Source organism: Dermacentor albipictus, chromosome 7, assembly GCF_038994185.2.
Source record: "Dermacentor albipictus isolate Rhodes 1998 colony chromosome 7, USDA_Dalb.pri_finalv2, whole genome shotgun sequence".
Taxonomy (NCBI): domain Eukaryota; kingdom Metazoa; phylum Arthropoda; class Arachnida; order Ixodida; family Ixodidae; genus Dermacentor; species Dermacentor albipictus.
The window spans coordinates 49469382-49487936 of record NC_091827.1 but is presented as its reverse complement, the minus strand read 5'-3'; the positions used below and the strand labels follow the sequence as shown (position 1 = coordinate 49487936).

Here is an 18555-nt window from a genome sequence, read left to right as displayed (position 1 = left end):
CTCGTGACAAGAAAGCAGTACGCCGCTTTCTCGGTCTGTGTGCGTACTATCGTCGCTTCATCGCTAATTTCTCGCGCATCGCCGAACCACTCATACGCCTCACGAGAGAAGACACACCCTTCGTTTGGACGGATGAGCAGGACGCAGCTTTCACCGAGTTACGACAACGCCTGCAGAAATCACCTGTCCTCGCTCACTTTGACGAGGATGCTGACACCGAGGTGCATACCGATGCAAGTAACATCGGTGTTGGCGCTGTACTCGTTCAACACCAGGAAGGCGTCGAGCGAGTCATCGCTTACGCCAGTCGCACACTTTCACGCGCCGAAATCAACTACTCCACCTCCGAGAAAGAGTGTCTAGCGGTTGTGTGGGCCATCATGAAATTTCGGCCTTATCTCTACGGTCGCCCTATCAAGGTGGTGACAGACCACCATTCCCTGTGTTGGTTAGCCAACTTACGAGACCCATCCGGGCGACTTGCTCGATGGAGTCTCCGTCTGCAGGAGTTCGATGTTACCATCGTATACAAATCGGGGCGCAAACACGAAGATGCTGACGCGTTGTCGCGCGCTCCCATCAAAACTCGTGATGAGGACATGGACGAAGACGGCGCATTCTTTGGGGCCCTCACCAAATCTGACTTGATCATACGGCAGTGCGAGGACGCCGAAATGCGCCCTGTCATCGATCACCTAGAAGGCAAAAATGCTACAATCCCACGACACATTTCTCGCAGTCTTTCGACCTTCTGCCTGCGCAATGGTGTCCTCTACAAGAAAAACTCGAGTGCCAGCGACAAAGAATATCTATTGGTCGTACCTGCCGCCCTTCGTAATGACATTCTCTTAGCCTGCCATGATGAGCCCACGTCTGGACACTTGGGATTTTCACGCACTCTTGCAAGAGTACGCCAGACGTACTACTGGCCCAGACTTTCTGCCACGGTGAAGCGATACGTGCAAAGCTGCCGTGAGTGTCAACGCAGGAAGTCACCGTCTTTGAAGCCCGGGCGGTTACTCCAACCCATCGCGCCACCTAGCGCGCCGTTTGATCAAATCGGCATGGATCTTCCGGGACCCTTTCCCTTGTCAGCCAGCGGAAACAAGTGGATTATAGTCGCCACGGACTATCTAACATGCTACGCCGAGACGAAAGCTGTACAGCGTGCCACGGCCTACGAAGTTGCCCAGTTCTTTATCGATCACATAGTCCTCAGACATGGTGCGCCATCACATGTCATCACCGACAGAGGCACTGCCTTTACAGACCAACTGATAGAGGACATATTCGAGCTGAGCTGTACACAACATCGCAAGGCGACTGCCTATCATCCGTAGACCAATGGACTGACGGAGCGGCTCAACAAAACCATAGCTGACATGCTGTCTATGTATGTGGACGTCCAGCATAAAACATGGGATCAAGTCCTGCCGTACGTTACGTTCGCGTACAACACCGCCATTCAGGAAACCACACGATTTACACCGTTCCGTCTTGTGTACGGGCGCGAGGTCCAGACCACGCTAGACGCTATGCTCCCGCACGACACCAGCGCATCACTTACTGCCGACGCCGAGCAACTTACTCAACACGCAGAGGAAGCTCGTCAACTTGCGCGCATACACATCGCGAAGCAGCAAAGAACAGACGCACGACCCTACAACCTTCGACATCGGCAAGTGGAGTACCAGCCAGGTGACCAAGTCTGGGTGTGGACTCCAGTCCGTCGCCAGGGGTTGTCTGAGAAGCTCCTTAGTAGATACTTTGGACCCTACAAAGTGATACGCCGCGTTAGTGAAGTGAACTATGAGGTCATTCCCGACGGTGCCGCGTCGTCTCGACGTCGACAGCATCACTCGGAGATAGTGCATGTCATTCGCCTCAAACCGTATATCCAGCGTTAAGGCGACGCCAATCCGGTCTCATAAGACTTCCACACTTCCTCTTTCTAGTTTAGTAAGCATCGGGCCGATGCCTTTCTTTTGGCGGGGGAATAATGCCGCTAGGTTTTCTAGTTTGGTAAGCATCGGGTCGATGCCTTTCTTTTGGCGGGGGAATAATGCCACTAGGGGTCACGAACCAGCGCTGAAAAAGAAGTTGGGACTGGAACGCGCGCTTAGCTGGAGACGGGCGCTGGGGCAGAAGAAGTAGAAGCTGAGGACGCCGGCTTGAATTTATTGTACGCCATCTTGTACAACGGTCTGCCTCGCCGACGCCAGGCACATCTTACTTTGTCTTTTCGTGACAATATGTAGCAGGAAGAGTCTGCACCGGCTCAATTCAGGATAGAGAAACCCGTCGTGACCTGTCTTTAAGGCTACGCGTTTAGACTTATAAAGCAAAAGCTCTTAGTGGTACGTTGGTCGGAATTTTCTGTGTCGTCACCATCGTTATCAGCAAAAAAAAAGCAAACCGACGACCATCACCACTCACCAGCCGAGAGCTTCGAATCAGGGAGAAACCTTACAACAGAAAACCTGTAGCAACGCCTCTGCTATCTATGGAACCTCGCAGTAAAACAATCAACGGTACTTCAGGACAGATTCATTTTCCGGGTTTGTGGTTTGGTGCGCCTGTTTGTGCTGTCTCTGACATGTAAACTGAACTATCTGCAAAATCGGCCCAACCACGTAGGCGCGACAACCCTTCGTATCAGCAAACCTTTATGGAATTTGGAGCGTCCTGCCGCACCAATCGAGAGTACAAACACATTTAATCTCGCGTGCACTGGGCTAACATCGTGCAAGAATATCGATAAAATGGTTACGGTGGAACCTGTCGGTGCTTGCTATAGTTATCACAAAGCAGAAATCAATGTTCTTCAATCAAACTATTCTAAACATTGTAAGCCTGAGTGTGCGTGTTTCGTTTTGTGATGCCATTTGTCATGACTGCTCACTGACCAGTCGCCTTCACAGGGAGAAGTGTCTGAAATATTTCGTTTCTCTTTCCCGCAGAGGTGGTGGCGGCGAGGGAAAGGATGATTCGAAGGTGGGGTACATAGTAATCGCACTTGTGCTACTCCTGCTTCTAATCGGATTCATCTATTTTATTGGATTTTATGGAAGTTCAGATGGTGAGTGTAACCACTTTTTCTCATTCGATCGAATGGTAGTAGTTAGTTCTTCCATTTATTTATTTCATTCGTGAACGCATGCTTTAGCATGCTTCAAAAATGCACCAATTGAATTGAAATACAAAAATTATGCAGATACAACGCACACTTTGCAACTTATTTTGGGTCATGTTTTAGGGTAGACGGCTATATTAGGCTATAATAACATTGATTTGGGCATCTTACAACGTTTCTTCAAAATTCCGCGGAAAGTCATAATCCTGTTGAGGTCAGTTAAAACGCAGTTGACAACTTGTTGAACAAGTTGTCAATCACAACTAAGGGTGGGTCATCGCAAGATTTCCAATTTGAAACAAGAAATGCATGCGCCAAGCACATTTGAAAACAAATCTGCTATATGATTGGGAACATGAGGCTATTTAATGGATATGCGTATACCTTCCCTCACAAATGATAATGATGTGAGAATCACAAACCATGCAATGAACAGTTCACAGATGAAGACGATACTCCCTATCGCGAATTTTGAGCGTAGCTGTTTGTCTTTTGAATTCGCGATGTATTATGGCAACGAATTTGATTCTGAATGAGACGATGCTCTCGGCGGTGGCGCTATCTTCTCGGGCAGCTCATTCAGCAGCAGCAGCAAACAAAGCATTTTCACCACTTGCGTTGCTCACTGTCCGAAACAAAGCATAAACACTGGACGGCGTGGCTCGCGGTGAGCGCATTCTTTAGTGGTGGCGGTGGCACTGCAAGCGAAGTAGCGCATGCGCAGCGTGGCCGAAGCCAACACCAGTGCTTTTTTTCAGCGCTGGCCGCCATGCCTTGTCCTCGTCCTCGCCAGCCCTCCGCTTTCCACCTCACCCTTTCGCCTCTTCGTCAGTGCACCCTCCTCTCCGCTTTACTCCTCGCGTTTTTCATTTCCCCCTGCACTCCGCGCTCGCTTTTTTTCTTTTTCTGTGTTCGAGTGCATAAATTTGCACTAGTTTCCGTAGTGCTGAAATTAGGACTAGTTCTAATTTCTGCACTATTGTAAAGTTGGTGACTGGTCAATTAATGAGATTGTGAGCATGGCTATGTGGCGATCCTTTTTTAAGGCGAACACGGTTAAACAGAGTATATATGTCTCCCTACATTTACGTAAAGTGATAACTAAACATAGTAGACAAATGAGCCCAACTAATTTTTCTTAAGTTTGTTCTAAGTGCCTGTTTCATTGAAATTCAGTGAATCTGTTCAACCTGGATGCATTTTGGCATGCTCTTGACGCAGGACGCTCAATGACAGCTAAACCACTACAAATCCTCATCTTTACTTTCACGAGAAACCCTAAAAATTTATGATGAGCCTAAACCTCTTTTTTTTATGAAACCTTACATCTTACGGCGCGCGTTTCACTGGCAGCTGATGCAAGGATTATAGGCGTGTGTTCGCGCGTGTGCATGTATGTTGTGCGAGTACGACGAGGCTGCGCGTTCGATTTCCGGCCGGATATCGACGATCTCAAATGCGACAACGCTCATGTTGTGAATTTCGGAGACGCGTTAAGGAACCCCTGGTGGTTATAATAATCCTCAGTGGTCCGTAAAACACCGTGCCAATCGATATGATCTCCTCTATCGCTTGTTTTAATTTCAGTGGAGACGACCGGCGGGGATGCCGAAGGCAGCGGTGGCAGCCACGGTCGCGGCGGTGACATCGTTTTTGTCCCCCGCACGCCTCCCGCACTACCTCCGACCACGGAAGCAGCGTTAACAGGTCTGAGCCCGCATAAGCACACACTCCAGCGTTAACACTAAGTGTGAAAATTAGAGCTTCTATACGTCAAGGAAAACGTCAGATGAGTTCCTCTTGGCAGGTACGACCGTCAAAGCAGACGCGTAAAGCTCAAACCCCGTTTTAGCTTGGAAACCTCCTTTGCAGAACACTTAACCAAAGCTTCCCCTTCGGTGCCGTCGTAACGGCTGTACAATACATTTCAACCCAAGCAAGTTTGCTTCTAAATTTACTTTAGCTTCAGCACGCACTAAATGCGGCTAACGCAGCGCGACCTTTGACGCTGCTAACTTCCCTAACACAATCCTATTACGTATTTTGCAGGGGCAATTGTGTAACCAAATTTTTATATCAAACCGATTACAAATGTTCGAGAAAGTGATCTTTCGCATGCAAATTGAATGTCAAACATTCAGAATATCTAAAAAATTACATCGTGAGCTCCAAGGAGTCCGTTCAGCAACAAAAGCCCAGTACAAATCAATATTTACCCCTAACAAGGTTTTAAACATGATGTATCACCTAGTTACAAGCTTGTACATCCGAAACAACGAGTGCAGTATGACATCTATGCACAAAACAAAAATTTTAAACAAAGCAAAGTCGATGATGGTTGCGGCACAACGACGGCGCAGAAGAAAAAAAAATGGAACAGCGCGTCCGAGAACCACGTAGTAGCGTGAACTGCTCGGGGAAAGTACGAAGGGCAATACTACACTGCCGAACTGTTATTTAGCATATCCAAACATGATGAGATTTACATTGAACTAGACATACTGCTTCATCTAAATATTGACGCCGCATTCCTGGGCTCCGAAAGGCTACACAGGCCTACTCAACGGCTGGAAACAATTATTCACACGTGACCGCCCGTACGTGCTTGTTCAACAACTGAACCATCTTAGCAACATCTGCAGCACTCCCGCTAAAGTTTCCTTCAAACGAATCTACATTTCCAACACGCAGGCAGCAAGAACTGTTCCTCTACTTTACAGTACTGGAACGAAACGGGTATTCGAGAAGCTCGACCAAAGAATTCTGGAATGGGATAGAAATCGAATATGCATTGAACACGATTCAAAAAGCAATGATTATTCGATTCGCTATGGAAATCTCAATTTTCTGCACAAGCCTTGTACTAGGCAATTGTGAGTTTGATCACATTAAAAACAAGAACTTTCGTCTTATTCACAAACGCCTTGAAAGTCCCGTGTTCAAAACTATGCCGCTATTTTTCACTGTTCTACCCTTGTAACCGTTATAACATTTGTACTACTTTTACTGGCATTAACTGTGTAATTGTTTTAATGTAACGTTATCTCATATACTAGGTAATATTGCGCCGTATTCTTTAAATCAGGTTTTGCATATTGTAACAGTACGTCGTCTTACGGCCTCGTGCTGTGGGATCTCTTGCTGCACACTCCTACTCGTTATAGAAAAAAAAAGAAATTTAACGGATCGTAAATACTACTCCTCTTAACAAGCAAATCAAATACGGTTACCAATTACTGCCCCACAAAAATAAATTGGGTCAATACAAAAAAGCAATCGATTACTTTACGGTTACTTTTCTGCCGACTTTATTACCATTACACAAATGCAGCAAATAGATCGAGCTGGCGCTCCTCTTGAATTGCATCCTGTGCAGCCCTTCACACCTTACTAATCTTCAATGAGAACTGTCTTTCAAATTTTTAATTGGTAATCGTCTCTCTCTCTCTCTCTCTCTCTCTCTCCCTCTGTCTGTTGGTATGCGGGGACATTCGCAGCAACAGCGAAACTCCGAATAATGAGCGGGCGGTTGATAAGGGCTGCGTTTTATCTCAAGAATATACGTCGCGCATGAGATTTAGTCACTAAACTCCGCGACGCTCGGAACTGTGTCGTGTATGAAGCGAAGCACTTCTTCGTTACCGGAGCTAGGGAAAGGCGCTCGTGATAGCGCCAGTCGAGAATAGAAAAATCGCCAAGTGGAGATTCTTTGGGGCCAACAATCGAAGGGGGGTCAGCGCTACGTAGTAGCTCGAATTGAATTTACCCGCCAACATGTGATGCACCTCCTGCCGGTGTCACTTACTGTTCGCAACTATTATCATCAGCCTGGTTACGGCCACTACAGGGCAAAGGCCTCTCCCATACTTCTCCAACAACCCCGGTCATGTACTAATTGTGGACATGCCGTCCATGCAAACTTCTTAATCTCATCCGCCCGCCTAACTTTCTGCCGCCCCCTGCAATGCTTCCGTTCCCTTGGAAGGGAAGCGTTCGTAATGCACTCCAGTAACTGTTCATCTTCCTTGAAAAGTTGTGAAAATTAGTGGTGTTTTTCGACATACAGCTGCATATTATTTAACCAGCATAATGCTATTCGTATTAATGAGTAAGGTATGCAGGGTCATCATATTTAAGTTGTCGTGGATTGTTTAAACGTTGGCTGTGGCAGATGGCATAATTATTGTCGGTGAACTAGGTTATACGAAGAGGCAGACATCACTAGCAAGAGATATCTAAACACATATAACACTACTTAGGAAAATTATTATTTGCTACCTAATTGATAAATTTATGCAACATATTATAATTTACGAATGGTAGACGGAGTTTTCTAGACTCATCCACTTGAAAATAACTGCCAGAATGACAGCAGTTACCAGACATTTCCTAAAGCATGTGACGGAATGAATGGGCGTTCCGGTTACTTTCCCTTCAGTGCAATAGACCCTTTTGTTAGAGAAATTTAACCCGCCATGTAGTTTGATGGCGCATATCTTCAAATCAGTATCATTTCGGAAGGCACTTGTTCTACACCGCTACGAACGCGTTTTGTTTTCACGGGCAGCGCAGTGTACTCTGTGCCTCTGTCATGTGGTAAAGTATACATTGTTTAAACTCGTAGGTGCCTAAAAGAAATATTAAAAGGCCGATGTTGTAAATTGAAAGGCAGCCATTTCCATGCATTCAGGATTACATTGACGGGATTGCGGATGCGTACCCAATTTCGATAGTACTACAGTTCTTCCTGTGACCAGGTGACAAGAGTGACAGTCGGAGCACCAAATATAGAAAAAATGGATGACACATGCCGAAGCATGGGGTCTCTGACGCTGAGTGAAAAAAAATTCAGAGACGACTACGATACTGTCTAATGCGAATTTCGAGGGAGGCTGTTTGCGTGCTTTGAATTAGCGACATGTTGTTCCTAATATATTGATTCAGAACGACAGGGTCCTCGTGGTGGTGGCGCTACCCTGTGCTCGGGCATCTCGTTTATCAGCTGCGGCAGACGAAGAACTTCCAGCGGTCGCGTAGCTCATTGCTCAGAAATAACTGGCTGACACTTTTTCGTAATATACTCACGCATGGAAATGACAGCAAAGAACGGGGGTGTCGAAACTGTGAGTTACAAATGTCCCTCTTGATTGGGCGAAATTGTTCAGCAATACACGTAACACTCCAGCACAACGACAGCGGCTAGCAGGGTCGGCGATCATCGGAAATCCGATCTATGGGCCACGCGTGTCGGCTTTCATACTTGACTCGTCGAAGGTTTCAATGTAATCGCTAGCACCCACGTGGCTTTCGCTGTGCTCGTTCTCTCGGTTACTCCACCTACGGCACCGACGCCGAAGCTCAGCGCAAGAACAGGCGCCTAGGAACTGCGCTCTAAAACGCAAAATACTTCTTGGCGTGTGCATTAAGAGAAACCAGCAGTTGTGATTAAGCGGCCAAAACGGACGGGCGCGTGGTTGCAGCTGTAGCCGTATTTTCGTGTGTCAACTGTACTCTATATCTTCCCCAAATTTCGGAAATAAGGTAGTTGCAAGGTAGAGCGTGTGTGTCGCCTTCTTTTCCGTGTCTTCTTAAATCCATTTTCCGGTTACTAATCATTGAGTGGCAGCTCTTACCGCTAGGTAAGGCCACCTAAAATCGCTTTCAGGAGAAAGAGAGAGAGATAAACTTACTATATATTAGAATAGCTCAAAAATTTCACTTCCACGAGAGATGCCCATGCAATGTTTAGTTGACCCAGGCGTAGCTACTGGACGCTGATCGCAGGAAGGGGGCAATCAATGTGCAAATATTGCCCCCTTTGGACACTGTTATTCCTGCCGAAGGGACAATGGTGCTTGGCTGCAGAGCATGAGGTAGCGGGATCGAATGCCAGCCACAGCGTCCGCATTCAGATGTGGTGAAATGCGAAAACACCCGTGCACTTAGATTTAGGTGAACGCTAAAAAACCCAAGCTGGTCGAAATTTCTGGAGTCCTCCACTGCGGCGCGCATCTGTGGCCCGCAAAACCACTCATTTATTTCAGGTCCCTGCCAAATTTAAGAACTCGCGACAGCATCATCTGTTGTAGGTTGTTTCATCAAAACGGTAATTGGTTGCATGTATAAGGTTACATAAAGAAGTCATTCAACTTCTAGGAAGGTTGAAGAGTAAACGAAATAATCGTTGAACTACAAAATTACCGGAGCATATTTTAGTACAAATATTTAATGACATGTAAATACTTACGTACACGCCTCATACACATTCATGTGGTTCTAAGCGTTGTATGACTAACCATTTGATCGAATGACTGATTGATTGATTGTAATAATTGATAGCCGTAACGGAAAAACGTGACAGGATTTAACCTCTCATGACGCCGCATTATCTTGTCACAGACACTGAACTTGACCCTGGCGTCGCCAGCCCTACATCACCAAAACCAGGCACAACGACACCATCCTCAACAATGCCAGCATCACCGAAACCATCATCAACAACGCCACCCCCACCTCCTTCCCCATCACCCCCTCCTCCTCCACCTCCACCCCCACCTCCTCCCCCATCTCTGCCGCCCGCACCTACACCCCCACCTCCGCCACCCCGTCCTCCTCCAACTACCACACTTCCTCCGGGTAAGTGCGCTAGTACAACAGTAAAATTAATAAATTATTATTGTTATTTTTAATATAGGTTCTAGAGAAACGAAATCCAAACATGAATTGCGTTGTAACTTCTCTTCATGGACTTGTTTTTTTTTTCCCGATGGAATAAAAAAAAACATGTGAAACATTGGCCAAGGTGCATTGATGTACAGGGAGGTCATGTGGAACAATAATGCATATTTCAGTTTTCTATCATTAGAACAAACGTGCCTTTGCTCAAACGCATCTTTACTTTTTGCCTTTACCTCGACTATATTTCAACCTGTCAATATGTCATGGCTTTATTTATTTCATTCAGACATTGGCGTAGTTTATTCCTAACTTCCATATATAACACCTGCCTCAAGGCACTAATATTTCGTATGCAATGGCAAAACTGTCGTCTCACTCTCATCCACAAGTATGGTTTGAAAACAGACGTACAAACCTACACAATGATATCTCTCCTATTCTTTCGCTAGACAATCTTCGAGTCTGTCCTGCACCCATTATTCGCATGCAGCGCAGTGATCAACCTAATGTACTACATGGGTTTATCGCGGTCCCGCAGTCCGGAGACAGGAGTGAACTTGACTCTGTTTACTGTGACCTAAGTAAGGCGCCTAATTTTTTTCTTCTTTCTTGACGTATTTCTGCCAAAACGCTGAGAAACCAAAGTTCGTGCATCTTTAATGCCATTCCTCAGGACTACCTGCCAGATCAGGAACGCTGGGTCACCGTCAAAGGACAGTTCTCAAGCATGTTCATAGCTCTCAGGGCTCCGCCAAAGATATTTGTCTCTGGACAGCTTGTCGTCTGTCTCTTTGTAAATGGTACATACAAAGTCACAAGGAACTCGTTTTTGGGCTCTGACAACTATGATGTAGAACTTACGAAATAAAAAAAAATTCTTGCTGTTTGGCGAACGAAAGTCATCACATAAATTTTGGGAGCATTGAAAGTTTGGCTATTATCATTGCACCGTTTACAAAGAGAAATGTGGTGAGGCTGCACGATGCGACAGTCGTAAACCGTAGGAATTTGCTTGCAAATCTTCAGGTCATTGTCATGTAGAAGAAAGGAAGACTTGTCAATAATGGAAAGAACGTCATTATTAAACATTTCCAAAAATAGTAGACCTCATACAGACCCTTGAGGGACGCCGCTAGTTTTCATTGCTACTGTTCACTTTGTTCGGCCAAGAATGCAACGGAAGCCAAACGTCCCCGGCACGACGTGACCAACGACGTGCGACGGGATTATGCACCAGTGCAAATCCTACACTCTTTCGCCCTACGTTTACCCCTCCTCGTCAGTGAATGGTTTATCCCGAATCCGTCTGTGTGAGCAGACATGTCGTGTCCTCACAGGGCCCGCTATCGTGGAGTAAGTGGAAATGAGAGTGTTCGTATAGTGGATGGTATAAGAAGGCCAGCGAGACGCTACGTGAAGACAAATCATCTCAGCCCTTGCGTACAGGAGCACGCACACCGAACGTTTTTTGCATTTGACTTGGAGCGCATCGCTCACCTGTGGTGGTGTATTAAGCAAGACTGCGAGTTGGCCTAGTTGGAACAAATTCATCTTAAAATTTATTGCGGGCAACAAACAGGGACGAAGAATAGAAGAATAGAAGCGCTCGTCCTTGTGTTTCTTCTATTCTTCGTCCCTGTTTGTTGCGCACAATAAGTTTTAAGGTATATTAAGTTTCCGTTATTGGGTTGCACATCATCTAGCGTTCCCTGCCGGATCCACTCTGATGGTCGATCTGGTTCTAGCTCCATGCAGACTGTGATGAATCTCGCGAAAACCCCCTCCCTGTAACATGTACCAGCTCGCTAGACCATGCATAAAGGAGACGGTTGACCATTGTCGTTAACAAGACATCGTTTATCGAGACAATCACTGTGCGAGAGCTTTGCCGACTACGAGTCAATAACACAGTGCGGAAACTCGATTAGAAACAATGAGTGGCAAACTACATCGAAAACTTTCTTGAAGTCACAGTAAATAGTTTCACCTTGCCCTCTCTAAAGTACCCGTGTGGAGTTTTGCGTCAGGGCACTTAGGAGATTGTCGTAGCGGAGCGGCCAGAGATAAATTCATGATGATCCGAAATCAACGAGATCTTCACAGTAAAAGATAGTAACATGCGAAAGGCAAGCTCAAAAGTCATAGATGTGCCATGGACAAAATAAATCGGGCGCTATACTTCGAATGTTCCACCATGTGGTCACATGGTGTTTTTCTCCAAGAATATTATATATGAGTCGTGATCCGTCTTGTATAGGCGTTTTCTGAGGGCCTGCAAAATAAAGCGGAATTCTTCACTTCACCCATTAGGCACAGGATTTCTGGATTTTGTGTGCACGCCATGATTGTACTTTAGGCCAGTTTTATGCTTAGACAAAAACCAGAAGGGATATTTATAGTGAGCGACCTTGTACTGGATAATTTCGGCTCGTGTTCAAAATAGGTCTTTTACCTGACCTGCTTGGTCCTGTACCTTGGTTTTGTCTGTATCAGCATAACCACGCCTCTTGAAAGCAAACCGAAAAGATTCAATTATGCCACTGGAGGAGCTCTGCCTGAGGGCTAAGACAGAGGCAGTTATTCTTAGTAACCAACAAAACATATCGGGACAGGATGCACGGATGAAATGTCAGAACGAGATATCTTTGTTTAACTTGAGAATTTACCAAGTACTGGTCTAAGACGTAACCAGAGAAATTGGTGATAGAAATATGCTGCGTAAAGTAGCAGAAGGCTTGAAAGCCCAATAGCAGGTGGCACTTGGCATTTGTAATAAGAACATCAACGGTTGCTTTAGTCAATTCAGGCCATACTAAAATTACGGTTAATGGTTACTCCACTCGCGCTATGGAAAGATAATACACTTTCAATACAATAGATGATCTCACCAAAAGGAACAGGGGACTCTTCGTCGATACACAGAGGGATACAATGAACAACTTCACGCCGCGCGTTAGGCGGATTTCTAAACAAATCGACACCTGCAAACTTTCTATGTTGTCTCGCCGGGAGCGCCTCGCTGGATTGTCAGTGATAGTCAATACGCCACCACCTTTTTGTTCCAACTCACAGAAGGCCCGGTCACTGTGGAAGACGTCGTAGTGGGCAGAAAAAAAGGCCCGAAGATGAACTTTCACTGCAGAGCCCAGTTTCAAAAATATTAAAACTATGAAAAGGAGACGAAGTCCCGATATAGAAAAACAATGCGCTTTGGGGTGAAGTCCACGAGTAAGTTGATAAAATATATACAAGTTACGCAACATTTTGATCCTTAAGGCTTATAATAATAATAATAATAATAATAATAATAATAATAATAATAATAATAATAATAATAATAATAATAATAATAATAATAATAATAATAATAATAATAATAATAATAATAATAATAATAATAAAACAATAGAAATGCTTCTCAATGCGATGTGCATGCACATTCTAGATTCATCAACAAACTTCGAAATTGCGCCTCATGCGTACAAGCAATGACTTTTGTATGCTTCCTCTACATAATTGTGTTGTGGGCAAGTGGAATTCTCGATAACTTCAGTGCGAGACTTAAATTTGCGAATTTTACAAAGAAGATTGGTTCTCATTAAGATATGAAGTGGAGGAAACAGGTACGCCTTTGAGCAGATACCGTTTTTCTTGGAGCAAACTTCATGTTGGAGTTGAGGCTTCTGTACCCGCCAGCACTTCGACATTGGACATCACGCTGGAGTGACTGGTGTGGGAATCTGCGTTAGGTTATGTTGCTTTCGTGACTTGCTTTTATTCTTCCATATTTCGGTTCTTTAAAAGCTCTAATCAAATAAGTTAAGGCTGCTACCAGTTTCCAGAATTCACTTCAAGAGGCACACGGATTCTATGCTTTATTCAATCGAGGCATTATGCGCTTGTACAAGCTATTTTTTGGGCGTGCATGTGTTCTGCTCTGTTGCAATCTCCAATTAGTTGAGAATGGTGCTTGTGTCGTTTCTTTCACTATCTAGGACGCTTTGCTCTGTTTGATGTGCCCAGGCTCACCTTGAGCTGTAATCATCAGTTTTTCCTTAATCATCTGCGCGACGATATTGCGGAAAATGCTGACTGGTGTTCAAGTCAATTATTTCGAAAGTATACCGCAAGCTTATCGGGCGAGCTAAAGCACATTGGGTTCTATATATGGCTTAACCTTATCGGTAGTACACAAGCTTACTACAAGAAAGAGATGATCAACACCAAAATCATGTTTATGTGAAATTCAGTGTTGTTCAATAACAACATCAAAGGTTGAAAGCTGGACAACTCGGCGTGCCCATCTATGTGGTCCTAACAACTCTTAATATAACCCTTAATAACTGCTAATAACCTCCACCAGAGTGCTCCTATTAAACTCGTTTACCAGAGTTAAAGTGCTACGTTTATGATGCGAAGTAACGCGCACGTGCGGGTTACCGTATATGAAAATTCCTTGAAATCTTTTATTCTTCGTATTGGGGGGCTCAAAGCTGCCAAATAGTACATATTCACAGGCTCGTCCCGAAGAAAAGTCAATTGGGGTTTAGTTCATTGGGTTCTGATTATGCGCGACTTCTGTTTGCTACATTTGACGAAGAAAAATACGGGTTTTCCTTGTTGGCCTAAAACATATAAACATATTCTGGGTAATTCAAGAAATGTAGAAACAGCAACCTTCATGCCTAGACGTCATTCATGCAACTTTCAGCCACATGTTGAACTTCACCGCAACACACAAGTGCAGATTATTGAGCAGCTTTTTCGAAAAGCTAATTCAAGAGAGTCGCTTAATTTCATTGAGGTTAAGTTAGCAGCATCGCGAGGGTACTAATATTTAACACCAGATTCATTACCACAACCTAATCGGCAGTTATTTCGGTGCTATCGCAGTGATTATGTCTATACCAACACGCTGCTATAACGCAGCAAAGCATGCCAACAAGCTCTGAACGCTTACTTCGTTTATACACCTGGCCACACTCAATAAAGCTCAATAAGCACTGTGCAGATTATGGTAACGAATGTTCTCGAAATGGCCAATTAAAGTGATACAGTGTATACAGTGGGCTTTTGCGTTTCGCAGTAAAACCGCCCGTGTTGTCTTGCACGGTCGGGCACCAGGCCGTGATCAAGGATATGGTGCCCCCCGATGGAACATGCGACAGCATATTCTACACGGACGTCTTCTTGAACGACAAGACCAACAAGATAGAACCATTGTACAGTGACACCGCCTTCAAGGTGGTCCGGTCCGCCGCAGCGACATACTCGAAGACAACGTTTGGAACTTCGATGTATCCGGGGTGAGCTCGTCCGTGCCTCTCCATCTCCTTTGCTTCTGTGACGAACAGAAACGCCCGCCAGCAATATGAGGAATCTATCACTGCTCAATGTAACGTGACCTAATAACTCCGTGAGGGAGGGCAGCGAAACTGTGATACGTGAAGAAGAACGAACTCGTTCAGGACAAGCGGAGAGTCGTGCATCGAGTACAAGCTTATAGGCCATAGTGGGATATGCGTCAGTATAAGACTAAGACACGACATCATGGCCTATTTGAAGGTGTAGCGTATTTTCACTTTATGTATAACCTGTACTGTAGCAGCGAAGCCTGCCCGCCAGTCCTTACTTTTTCGCTTTCTCACTACGAGCGTATGACAGTGCGTGAGCTGTTGATGCCTGTCAGTTAAAGAAAAGAGCAGCAGCATATAAGAGAGTCCTCAATACGTAATAAGCCGATATATGATAGCTGGGGAAATCACATTGTTTTATAGCGGCTAGGCATGCGCCTAGTTTTGCTATACCGCACATTTATCCTAACATATTCCACTCCGGTGTCACTGGCATCCGCCCCTTTTTCGGAAAACACTGGCAACGAAAGGAAGAGAATGGTCGCCACAGAGGAGCAAATAAGTTTGTCGCAGTAGATGAGTTGAAAGCCGAACGTATCGCTGAAAGCTGTAGTTTTCGTTTGTTTTTTTTTTACATCTATTTCGCCCTTGTGATGCGGCTTTTTCTTAATCTAGGCTGTCATCATATACAGGGCGTTTCTTTTAGCCGCGCCAAATTTTCTTATATAGGCCTATGGCACGTAACACAATTCTCACGTTTGGTCTAAACCATTTGATGAAGAGGCCATCGCTTCTACGAGAAATAATTAACGTAGACTAATTAACATTTCACTGAATCGCTCTACGCCACGTATGTCGACCTACGATTTATCGCCGCTAAGCTCACATGGCGTACCCACTTGGGACGAATTGTCAAGGAAGCACCTTTTTCGAGTTAAGAATTTTGAAAACGTCTGGCGAAATGCATTCATGTTCCAGGTAATTTTCTGCTTCAAAGAAGCAAACAGCGCCTTCGTGAAAAAGTAACTGGAACGCCAATGCATTTTGTGGGACACATTGAAAATTAATATTTAGAACATTTTGGTTCTCGTAGAAGTACTGGCCGTCCTATTGCGGAATTCACAATAAAAGTTAGAATTGGGCTATCAACCTCGGCAATCTTCAAAAACATTTACTGCACCTAAAGAAAAACACCCTGTATAGCGTGTGCCAAAAGAGATGCATGTTTTCTTCTTGTTTTAGTATAGATGTTCTTGGTTAAACTGCAACAGGTAACGGTATAAATAAAAATAGATTTAAAATCTCTGTTCACCGAGCTCGAACACAGCCAAGGTGGTGGAAGGAAAATCTCTATAATCCTCGTTTCCTTCTACACCGTCACTAATGTAATCCTTGTCATATTGACTGCAGTCACATGACATTGACTCGGACCGAAAAAGCGTCGACGAGGCGTCTAAGACAGGTTCGTAGGTGAGGGGTATAGCTTTAGGCGGAAATGTACATCATGTGTGAGGAAGCAGAGGGCGTGGTATCATCGAACGGGGCCCATCCCGAAAGTAACGTCTGTCACTTGTCGTGGTACGGACTGCTGGGCAGGACATGGTAAGCGCCGATTTACCGCGATAGTTGTTTTTGAGTGAAGCCAACGAGCTGAGAAGGGGACCAGAAAGGGTCAAGTTTACATGCACTGACGTGGGCGTCCCGGTGGTTGGAGTTGTACAACTTTCGGCGCGTTCACAGCGCACAGATGGATGGGCGCAATCGGACGTTTCTCTTCTGCTGTAGCAATGGCGTCGGAAGCGTATTCACCCGACAGTTCTGAAGGGACTGGAACAAGGTTGCAAAAGGCTCCATTGCTTTCTGTCGGGAGAGAAGATTCAAATGAGAGTAGCCGTGGGTGTCAGGGCCTGAGGGTCTATACGCATAGGCAGGAAAAGGTAACATAGTGTCCTAGTCACGATTATCAGATGAAAGATAAATTCACAAGATATCAGTGATGGTGCGATTCAAGCGTTCGAAAAAACCGTTGTTATGAGTGTGGTACGCAGTCGTAAGCTTTTGTATGGTGGCACAAGAAAGAAGTAAAGCTTCGCTAACTTTACACCAGACGCAGATCTTTGAAAAGCTGACGAGGGGCACGGTGATGTAAAACGACGTCTAGCATTAGGAAGTCGATAACGGGTGTAGCATAGATGGTTCGGAGAGGTCTTGTGATAGCCATATCTCGGGGACAACGGACAACGCTCTCTCTTAAGGCTAATAAAGCATTGTTTCTAAATTATATACCTTTAATGCGGGGACTGTACGCAAAAGTGCACGCGAGTTCTCGCCAAGTCTGTCCAATACTGGTGCGGCAGAATATCATGGACTCCTCTTCACATTAGTTTGTTTCTTGCATCCATCGATTTATTCCAGTTCATTTCAGACTGTACATAACTGGTGCAGAAGACCATTTATCTTATGGCATGCTTGACCGAGCGGGTCAACGCACCATTTTCTGCAAACAATGCAGACCGAACAGACATCACTCGCTAGTAAAGCTTGCTGCCAATATTAAGGCGTATTATTTAAGCCGCTGATGACGAACATTGACACTGCTGTTGAGTGGCGGCGCCACCATGCACTTTCTTCAGCCGAAGTGGAGCCCGAGTGAAAAAAGCGTTCTCGAATACCCTGGGATCTGTGTCGGTCGCATGATCTTCGAACCTCTGCTTTAGCTTAAGGAAGTGTCGGTGTTGTCGTTGTTTTATTTATTTATTTTTTTTATTTGATTGATTTATTTATTTATTTGTGTATTTATTTATTTATTTATTTATTTATTCATTTATTTATTGCGCAGAACCATCGGTGAATTGGTACGCAACAAACAGCAGGATATTGAGAGCGCCATGACCAAACTCTTCAACGACAACTTCGTGCACTTCGGCATGCTCAATGTAGATAATATAGAGGACTACGACAAACTCAAAGATGGCCCACTTCAGTACTTGAGGGTAAGCATACGTATACATGGCCACTATATTCATTTTCACTCTTTAATAAACTATCAAGGTGTATTATTATAGAAGGAATGGTCCCACATTGTTGGTAATAGTAATTTAATAATAATTGAGGGTAGGGAAATGTGAGGCTTATACACAAATGGGAAATATTCTTGATTGAACAGAACAAAGAATTACGAGAAACAGGGAAAAACATGTATAATATTTAATAATCAAATTATGCAATAGTAACTAATATTTTCACAGATGCATTATCACATTCCATAAGGACGAGTGATATGGAAAGGTGATTAATGTCGATCGATATTTGGGCACATATGAATTTAAATATGGCTATCTCGAATCGCTCGCGCAGGTAACACAGATCCCTAAGCGAGATATTCTACGG

The 18555-nt window shown here is 44.7% G+C and overlaps 1 protein-coding gene across 1 annotated transcript in view; it reads left to right on the top strand.

Moving 5' to 3' along the window:
• The window catches only part of LOC135902260 (uncharacterized), a 53640-nt gene that overhangs the window by 11502 nt on the left and 23583 nt on the right, over positions 1-18555 (top strand). The window contains exons 2-6 of the mRNA XM_070522228.1: positions 2961-3079; positions 4721-4840; positions 9533-9769; positions 14898-15117; positions 18005-18158. Coding sequence (XP_070378329.1) covers positions 9604-9769; positions 14898-15117; positions 18005-18158 — 540 coding nt within the window. The 5' untranslated portion in view covers positions 2961-3079; positions 4721-4840; positions 9533-9603. The remainder of the gene's footprint in view (positions 1-2960; positions 3080-4720; positions 4841-9532; positions 9770-14897; positions 15118-18004; positions 18159-18555) is intronic.